This window comes from Trichosurus vulpecula, chromosome 2 (assembly GCF_011100635.1).
Source record: "Trichosurus vulpecula isolate mTriVul1 chromosome 2, mTriVul1.pri, whole genome shotgun sequence".
Taxonomy (NCBI): Eukaryota; Metazoa; Chordata; class Mammalia; order Diprotodontia; family Phalangeridae; genus Trichosurus; species Trichosurus vulpecula.
In genome coordinates this window covers 77,204,835-77,214,674 of record NC_050574.1, presented here as the reverse complement: position 1 = coordinate 77,214,674, position 9,840 = coordinate 77,204,835, and the positions used below count along the sequence as shown (strand labels likewise).

The window sequence follows — 9,840 nt, the reverse complement described above, 5'->3', positions numbered from 1 at the left end:
GGGGCGCGGCCACTCGGAGAGCCTTCGCTCCCTCCTTGCTCCACTGGCCTTTGTTGCTGTAGGAGAGACGGGCTTGACTTGTTCCCGTCCACCCTCTCGGCCCCGGGGCGGGCGCGCCTGCGCACTTAGGGCTGGCCGGCTGCTTGCAGGGAGAGCTTGCAGCAGCGGCGGCGGCGGGCGGGAGCAGCCGGGGTGGGGGGGGGGGAGCGGAGCCCGGCCCGGGAGCGGGAACCACGGGAGCGACGGAGGCCCGGGCCCCCCCACGCCGTGCACCAGACTCTCTCCCAGCCGCTTGACCTACACACGGGTATATGGGATGGAAGCGGGACCCTCGGGAGCAGGTAATGGCCTGTTTGAGGGGAGGCCTGGGTGCCACGGGGGGGCGGGGGCGCTGTATGTGGGTGAGTGGGGGTCTGTGTTACTAGAGAAGGGGAGGAGGACTTGTGGGCATGGATGTGTACATGGCTGGGGGGTTAGGGGAGAAAAGGCCTGTGCACCTGCGTGGGGGGCTGTGTGCATGGGGGGCAGTACGTCTGCAATCTGAGGAGGGGGTCTTGTGTGCCTGGAGGTGTCGGGGGAGGCTTCCGTGCACCTGCGGAGGAGAGGAAATGCTTGGATTTATGGGGAAAGGGTTTTTTGAGGTTCTGAGACGTGTGTTCGTGGAGGTAGGGGGAGGATCGAGGCCCGGGGTTCCCGAGATGAGGGTATCTCCTGGCTGCAGGGGAAACCCTGTGTGCACATCATGGGGAGGGCTATAATTATGGGTTTTGGTGGTACCTGAGGATTGTTGGGGTTTCCAGGCCCGGGGAAATGGGGGACACCGAGGTGGAATGGGGGACATCACTCGGGCTCAGGAGAATTTGTTCGTAGTGCTGGGGCGGGGGATCAGAGAACTACGGGCTCAGTCTGAGCAGAGGGATGAGCCTTCGGGGAGGGGGGATGCTCCTGGTGTTTGGGCTGCGTTGGGGGAAGGGAAGGGAGGCCGCGATTGAGGCTGGGGGTTTGGATGGAGAGCGGGCTCAGGATCTTGTGAGAGAAGGAGGCTCTTGTGTTCCACAGTTGAAAAAAGTGGAATTGGGGGAGGGGGCCTGAGGTCTGGGGGCGGTGGAGAGAAGTGGTGAGGGGTGAGGAGGGCCCCCCCAGGCGCTGAGCATGCGCAGACCTAGGTTGCGTTGAGTAGGTTTGGGGTCCGGGTGGGGTGGGGGCGGGGGCGGCAGGGGGAGGAGACCCTGTCTCCGAGATTCCATAGGCTGTGGGATTTGGGGGAGTTTCCCCCTTCCTGGATCCTAGGGACGCCTTACGTTTGGGGTGGCCAGCATAGCTCCTTTCTCTGCTGCATAGGAGGAATTGGAGGGGCAGAAATGTGAGAGTTTCAAGGCCTAGAAGCTGATGTTGATTTCAGTCCCTGGAGACAGATGTGAGGGTTCAGCGGCCTGGAAATTGACATTGATTGGGTGGGGGCGAGCACTAATAGATGCTGACACTGGTTTGGGGAGGGTCCCTGAGATAGAAGGAACCTAGCCCTGGAATATTGATGGGAAGGTGGAGTGTGAGGTTGGGAACCGAGGAGAGAGAGCCTGTCTGGCCCCCGGTTTGCCTTTAACATCAGGACTGATATTCCCTGCTGGGTTTGATTTGTTGGAAGATTTGGAGAATGCCCAGGTCCAACCCCCTCCCCTCCCATTGAGGAGGTGTGTGAGGTTTTGGGTTCTTCCCCACCCCCCACCCCCTTTTGGTATGTGGGGGAGAATCAGGAATTTAAATCCGTGCACAAAGCCTGGTACGTTTGGAACGTCTTTGGGTGTCAAGATTTCAGAACATTAAAAAAAAAATCCCTTTTCCAGCCCTGCCTTCACTAAGGGTCTGTGGAGTGAGCCAGCCGGCGTTCTCCCCTCCCCCACCCAGAGCAGCTGTCAGGGGCCTGGACACAAAACAATCCAGGCCCCTGCTGCCTGCTGCCTCCCACTATACACACTTTGGGGGACTAGGGGAGGATGGGGCTGTGGGCCAGAGATGGGGAGTGTTGCTACTAAGTTAGCCCCATTGTGGGTCAGTTTTTGTTGGGGTGGTGGAGATCAGCTTCACCAGCTAATTTTTCATGATTAAGAAGAAATGGAGGAAACAAGAAATGGAGGGAAACTGAGGCAAGTCAATCCAGAAGTTGAAAATGCTGGAGTCTAGATACCCAGTGAGGTTTGGAGGCTATCCAGTTTTTTTCTGTTCCCCAAACTAGGTGGCCATCAGGGGATTAATTTGGGGTGGGAGAGGGATTAAGGTTCACATATAATATTTCATTTAGTCCTCACAACCACCCTACTTGTTGAGGTAGGTGCTACTATCATCCCCATTTTATAGATGAGGAAATTGAGGTTGAGAGAGATTAAGCGACTTCCCCAGGATCACACATAGGGCTAGTCAATAGTAACTCCATCTCTCTATCCCTAAAGTACTTTCTCAGCAACAGCCTTATGGATCAGGATAAATCATTTCTTACCACAACCCCCTACAGTTTCTGTAGCAGCTACCATGTGAGGAGACTAAAAATGATGACTACTGCCACCGTGGCTCCTTGGGTGCTTGTTTCAAGGGAGCTTTAAGCAGATACCTGACAGGGCGGACTGCAGGCTGTTGATGGGGATTTTCCCCCCTCTAGCCGCATGTTCCCCATGTAATAATAGGTGACATTTATGTAGCACTTTTAGGCCTGTCGTAATAGTAATAGTTGATATTTATGTTAATGCTTTAAAGTACACTACACAAATTATCTGAGATTCATGAGAACCTGTGAGCTCCATGTTAAAGTATCATTACCCTATTTGGCAGATGAGAAAGCTGAGGTTCATAGAGGTGAAAGTGACTTGCCCGTGATCACAGGGCTATTAAGTACCCAAGGTAGGATATGAACTTGGGTCTTTCTTGACTCCTGCATTGCTACATTGCTGCCCGTATTACTGAATTTTAAGCAATTTTGTAACACTGACAGTTTCAACTTAAGTGGCCATTTTTGGGGGGGCAGTATAAGTTTTGTATCTATTTTACAGATGAAGTTGAGGCTCAAAGGAGTTAAGTGACTTGCTGGAGATTGCACAGCTAGAACTATCAAACAGCAAAGGCCGATATTTACCTTAGGTCTCTTATTTCAGATCCTGGGACTCTGTTTACTGTGCCCCACTACCTTTACTCCAGAGAACCATGACTCTTAGTTGGTCCTGGTGGCCAACTGATTTGCAACAGGCTAAATGATGTACAGAGTAGATGCTTAATGTTTGCCTTGTGGAATTGAAGAGGGGACCTAGAGCAAAGGGCCAGTGACCTAGACCTCTTTCTTCTCTTGGTGTAAAGTATTTGTTTTTTCACCTGGCTAGTGAAGTCAGGTGGAGTGCCCTTTGGAGGTAGCTGGACCTATGAACAGTTGTCTCAAATACTTATCCTTCCTTAGAGCAGTATTGAAATCAATTGATATCCAATCTGGGTAGGGCTTCTGATTTTTCCCCTAAGTTGTTACTTGGAAAAGCATCCTAGACAAGTTGTCAATGAGGTTCTGTTTGAAGAACCCCAACTTATGAGGGAACCACTTAGTCTAAATGCCCCAGATTGGGGAGAGCTAGAGCTTGATCCTCACCCATTCAGCCCCAAGGACTTTTCTTTCCTGTTTGGGAGGAAAGGATGGGTAACTGAAGCACCCTTTGTGGCACAAGTTTGCTTTGTCTCCTTACTCCAGGGTTTCTTTTCCTTCTGGGGGGGAAGAGAATCAATGCTTTCAGGTTCTTGGGCCTCTGCATGTCTGTTTCTCTTTGGGCCTATGTCTGTACCCAGGCATGTTTGTGCATGTGCCCATACATGTCTGTGTCTTTATACATGTATGCACACATCTGTGTTTATGGATGTGTGTCTGTTGGGGGAGGTGTCTTAGAGTAGGCACTTGATTTATGATTGTTGGTTGATAGATCAATTTGTGCAAGGTGATTCTTCTTCAGGCTTCAGCATGATCTTATTCAAACTGTCATTCCCAAGAAACCCACATCTAACAAATGTCTCTAGTGTACATAACCAACATTTGATTTTCTTTCTTCTCAAAATCTCTAAGCACTAATTCTGGCCCCCATCTTCACTCAGATATATTGCTCATATCAGGAGGCAGGACTGGAGGTGGGAGAGTGAAATTCTGGGTCTTTCAGAGATCTGGGAAGCAACCCCAGGGCCCCTGAGCCAGGGTTCTGCCCACCCAGGAGCATGTGGCCAGGAGGAGTACCACAAGAGAGTAGAAAACAGGTGTTTGGGGGTTATATCTCCCCTGATCCTGTCTGCTGTGCCACCACCACCCCCTTTGTGTGACTGGCCGTTCCCCCTCCCCCCAGCTCTGAGACCCAGGGTTCCAGTCCCTCATCTGCATCACAAAGTCCCGTCTGTCGGCCCCAGGGAGAGAGGAGAAGGTGGGGGTGGAGGGCACCCCTTGGAGACAGCCTGCTTGCCCTTTCTCTGTCTCCTAGGCTGCTGTGACTCCCCTCCTCCCAGATACTCAGATGAATTCTAGGACCTTGAAATGCATTTTTTTGTTGCTGTTTTTTTTTTTGTTTTGGGGGGGTTTTGTGGGAGTGGAGTAAGCTTATGGTTGTCTTGCCTTAGATTAAAATTGAACCAGGATGGCTGCTCTAGCCACCCCTGGGAGCTGGATTCTTCCCCAAGGATTATATGCCTTGAGGCTCTTCAACCTGGACAGCCCCTCCCTAACCCAGAGGTTAGCCTGTAGGGAGGAAGAAATCTTTGTTCCTGTATTCTGAGGCTTCCCATCCATAGCCCTTATAGCAGCAGGTTCTAGGGCTGGGATTCTTCATCTTATGAGGGGCCATGGACCCCACCCCCACCCCCAGCAGTCAGGTAAATCCTATGGACCCTTTCTCAGAAAAAGGTTTTTTTAATGCAGAAAATAAAACATGTAGCATTATAAGGGCAATCAATTCTATTGAAATACAGTTATCAAAATATTAGCAAACAAATTCATGGGCCCCAGATTATGAACCCCTGTTCTAGATCTTGCTATGAGTGGTAGGGAGGAGGTCCCTCTAATGGGAGAGGGCTTTGCAAGCAGGTGTGTTCTATGCTTTGTGAATGCGAGACAAGAAAGGAGGCTGTCTCTCCTTTGATCTCTGAAGCCCACAATTTTGAGACTAGGAGGGGACAGTGAGGATGTAGGAGCTGTAGTGCCCCCATTGTCCCTCCTTTACCCTGAACTCTCCCTGACCTCACCCCCCACCCCCCCACCCCCTGGAAGGGATAGGGTAGTAGTTTCTGGTGTCAGGACTTGGGGGAAGGGCCCTGCTATCCTCTCCTTAGAGGGTGGACTGAAGACGAGCAGGGCACTCTCCCACTTAGGCTGCTGGAAAAACCAGCAGATTATGAAACCTCTAGGTGGCTGTAGAAGGACCAGGGCCCTCCCTGTGCATTTTTGTCTGCAGTGTCTATGTGCTGCTGCTGGTGTGTGTGTGTGTGTGTGTGTGTGTGTGTGTGTGTGTGTGTGTGTGTGTGTTTGTTTACATGTGCATCTGTTTAGCCTGGTATACTGGAGAGATCAGGTCAGAAGAGCAGGTTTTGAGTACCAGCTTTGCAGTTGTGTAACCTTGGGCCCTTCTCCTTTCTGAGCTGGGGTTTCTTCATCCATCAAATGAAAGGGGTTGGGCTAGATGTTCTCAGAGGCCCCTTCCAGCTCCAACAGCCTGTGATTCTCTCTGTCTGAATCTACAGAGCCCTATCTGGACCTGGGTTTATATGGCTCTTTGTCATTGTTCAGTCATATAGTCAACAAACCTTTATTGATTGTCTACTGTGTGTCAGGCACCATGTCTGCTTCTGTGTGGCTGTCAAATTCTACAGCTGGGTCTGTAGCATTTGATATCTAGTGCACGTCTGCACATGTGGCTGTCCTAGCCTGTGCTTGACAGGAAAAGCTGGAGGTAGGGGCCACCAGGCAGGAGGGAGAGGGAGCAAACTTCTCCCTGGCCTGGGGAGGTAGGGAGGTAGCACTTTAGTCACCTGGAAGCCAGCCTGGAAGCTGGGCTCTGAGTACCCTAAGGGAGCCATGGGGATTAAGGGGATTGGGGAAAGTAGGGGTTTAGCATTGGGGGCCTTCCCAGGTTCCAAAATGGTATCCAGTTAAGGAACTGATGGGAGAGGGCTTCGAAAGCAGGTGGATTTTGGAGGAGGAAGGAGGTTATCTCTCTTTTGGTCTCTGAAACTAGGAAGGGACAGTGAGAATGTGGGAGATGTTAGTGCCCCCATTATCCCTCCTTTACGCTGAACTCTCCCTGACCTATACCCCCCCCCAGAAGAGATAGGACAGTAGTTTGTGGTGTTGGGGCTGGGGGGAGGGGCCCTGCTGTCCAGACAGTGAAAGCTGAGCCTGGGGGGAGGTGTCTTGTCTGTCTCCCTGTGTCTGATCTGGGCTGGTTTTATTACCCCACCCTCCCCCAGGCCCTGGGACCCCAGTGAGATTAAACAATAACAGAGGGAAGACAAAGCAGGCTCAGAGCCTGACAGTGACCCCCTTCCCCCCAGCTGGAGAATGGGGTTGGGGGGGGCGGTGTTCTGTGGAAGGGAGAAAGAAAAGCAGACCAAATAGGCAGCCTTGGAAACCCAGGGGGATCAGAGAGGCCAAAGCTGGCCCCGCCCCTAGGGCCCCTTCTGTCTGTCGGCAGGAATCGATTCTGGAGGGAGGGAGAGGAAGGGAAGGAAAGAGGAGAAGGTGTGGAGCTTTCGCTATAGAGAGCTGGGGGGGGGGGGAGGGGGAGGCAGAAAGCAGACTTTAGGTCCTGATTGAAGTAGGGAAAATTAGACAATTAGCTGAGAGGGAGGGGTTGGAGGAGGGGGATGTGGGTTAAAGCATCTTACAAAGAATATCTTTCCCTCCTACCTCCCAGACTCCTGTGCTCTCTTCCTTTGAAAGTCCCAGGAGCTCTGTGTCCCAGGGGCTCCTCTGGCAGCTTTCCTGGGTGACACTTTTGGCACAGAATGCTAGTCCTCTGAAGCCCCAAGGTTGGGTTAAGGGGTAGGCTGGGTCTGTGAATACAGTAGTAGGTAAATTGTTTGAATTTGCACTAAGATGTTATCTAGTAGGAAGACCTTTCTCCAATGGTCAGACATATAAAACCCTTCAAATGGCAATTGAGGGAAACCTGGTCTGTCTGGAGAAGACTAGGCCTCTTGCACTCGATGGAGGCTCGGTTAGAGGAGGTCAGGGCTTAGTAATTACAGTCACCTCCTTGGTACAGACTGGGCCAGGTTTCCCCCAGGATACTTGGTTGCTTGGGGAGAGCCCCTTTCTTCAGGCCCCTAAACTTTCCTGGAGCCTTTCCTAACAAACCCTGCTCCCTCAAACTCAAAGGGATTTCTCCCTGATCTGGCCCTTAATGTTTGGTGAACTGAACTGAATTGAGTTGACAGGATGATGGTGGCTTCTTTGCCTGAGCTCCTTTGCTCTGTTCTTCTGTAGCTGCAGGCACCTACCTGCCCCCCCTGCAGCAGGTGTTCCAGGCCCCGAGACGGCCTGGGATAGGCACCGTAGGCAAGCCCATCAAGCTCTTGGCCAACTATTTCGAGGTAGACATCCCCAAGATCGACGTCTACCACTATGAAGTGGACATCAAACCGGACAAGTGTCCCCGCAGAGTCAACAGGTAAGGCAAGTATTGCAGCCCCTTGAAGCCCCAACCCTTTTCCTAATTTGGAACACCCCCCCCCACACACACACACACAAACAAACATCCTCTTCTCTCTGACTTAGAACCCCATGTCCTTCCCTTCTCCAATTCATAACTCAGTCCTTCCCCTCCCTGACTCAGAACCCCTTGTCCCCTTGTCCCTCTCCTGTCCAACTTGGAAGTCTTTGTCCCTCTCCTCTCTTGCTCAGAATCCCCTGTCATTTCCTTCCCTAGCTTGGAATCCCTTGTTCTTCTCTTTTTTGACTTGGAATCCCTCTGTCTCCTCTCTCTGACTTGAAACTCCCTGTCCCTCCTCTTCCTGACTAAGGCAAGACCTTGAGGTCCATATTCCTTGTCCTCATTCTCCTTCCTTCTCTTCCCTCTCCCAACCACATTGTGGGCAAACTGTGTATTTTGTCCCTACCTTTCCTCCCCTGCCCCTGACCAATTCTGAAGAATGAGATGAGAAAGCATAGGCACTAAGGAGAAGCTCCCAGGGATGGAGGGGGTGGGTGTTGTCTTACAGTCCTCTATCTTATCATGACCCTCTTGGTGTTTCTTCTTTCACTGAGATCAAATTCTGACCTTTAGAAGGAGTTGTGGGGTGAAATCCCAAACCCTGGTCACCTACATACTCATGGGTATATTCATAATCCACATACTCTTCGAGTTGAAGGAACCCCTCAGAATTGAGGGTGAGAGAAACAGTTGAAGTGGCTACATGATCTAGAGGGACAGAGTATCTGTGGTTCTTGGAAGGAGAAGATTTAAAATCCAGCTCTGACACTGTCTAGCTGTGTGATCCTGAGAAAATTACTTGACCCCTTGAGCCTCAATTTCTTCATCTATAAAATGGGGCCAGTAATTCCTGGATAGTAATTGTTTCTCACGGGGTTATTAAGGGGCAGGGAAAGTGCTTTGTAAATTGTGAAGCACTCTATCATCATGAAATATTATTGTTAAGTGCATTTGTGGCCCTGAGGTGCATTTTCCCCTTGAGTACTGGAGGTTTAGGGACAGTGGTAGGTGGTTTCTCAAGACTTTCTGGAACTAATGACTCTATGAGCTTCTCTCTTCTCTCCCCCTACAGAGAGGTGGTGGAGTATATGGTTCAGCACTTCAAGCCACAGATTTTTGGTGACCGGAAACCTGTCTATGATGGGAAGAAGAACATCTACACAGTTACTGCCTTGCCCATTGGCAATGAAAGGGTAAGGGGACAGAAATTGTATGAGATGGATGTGTTTCCGTGGCACAATGGGAGTGGGGTGGGAAGATATGTAGCCGACAGCATGGGCTTAGGTCTTAGCACAAAGCCTCTGTCCTCTTACTCGACTCAGCCTAAAGCCCATTGCCTGAAACAAGGGGACCTCGGTTCCCAGTGGATGGGACTACAACTAGATTTAAAGGACTTCTTTTGGGAGATCGTTTGGCAACTTCCTCTTCCTACCTCAGGTCCCAAAGACTGACTGAGCTTGGACTAAAGGCAGGATTGAATAGGATGGCCTGTTTATACAGATACCTGCTAGCTGAAGGAGTTGTTTTTCAGATGAGTTGGGAATCCAGGAGCAAAAGGGCTTTGATTCATTCACTCTTTAAACACAGCTATCAGGTTTCTCCTGTCTGCATAATCCTGTGTTGGGCTCTGGGAAGATAGAAAGTTTAGGTAAAATGTGACTCCTGCCCTTATGGACTTCATAGTCTAGTAGGAGTCAGTAGGGATAGGGGTATGAGTGCTAGCAATCTCTGTTCCCTTCCTTCACCCTATTTTCAACCAAAGGTGGACTTCGAGGTGACAATCCCTGGTGAAGGGAAGGATCGGATCTTCAAGGTCTCCATCAAATGGATGGCCATTGTCAGCTGGCGTATGCTTCACGAGGCCCTGGTCAGTGGCCAGATCCCTGTCCCCCTGGAGTCTGTGCAGGCCCTGGATGTGGCCATGAGGCATCTGGCATCTATGAGGTACTCAGACAAGGGAACTTCCTGGAACTCTGAGCTGATGACCGCTGCTTAGTTTGTGGAGAAGATCATAGTGGGACAGGGAAAGGAGACACCCAGGTTGGGTGGAAACGGTATTTTGGATGTTGTGGTAACAAGTAGTAAGGGCCTTGAGTAAGAATTATTAGCCCTCTGCCTAACTCCCAGG

General features: G+C 51.0%; 1 protein-coding gene across 1 annotated transcript in view; it reads left to right on the top strand.

Moving 5' to 3' along the window:
* Positions 1-241: 241 nt before the first annotated feature.
* AGO1 (argonaute RISC component 1) overlaps positions 242-9,840 on the top strand; it is a 29,146-nt gene continuing 19,547 nt past the window's right edge. Inside the window, exons 1-4 of the mRNA XM_036747065.1 lie at positions 242-341; positions 7,487-7,670; positions 8,785-8,905; positions 9,475-9,656. Coding sequence (XP_036602960.1) covers positions 317-341; positions 7,487-7,670; positions 8,785-8,905; positions 9,475-9,656 — 512 coding nt within the window. The 5' untranslated portion in view covers positions 242-316. The remainder of the gene's footprint in view (positions 342-7,486; positions 7,671-8,784; positions 8,906-9,474; positions 9,657-9,840) is intronic.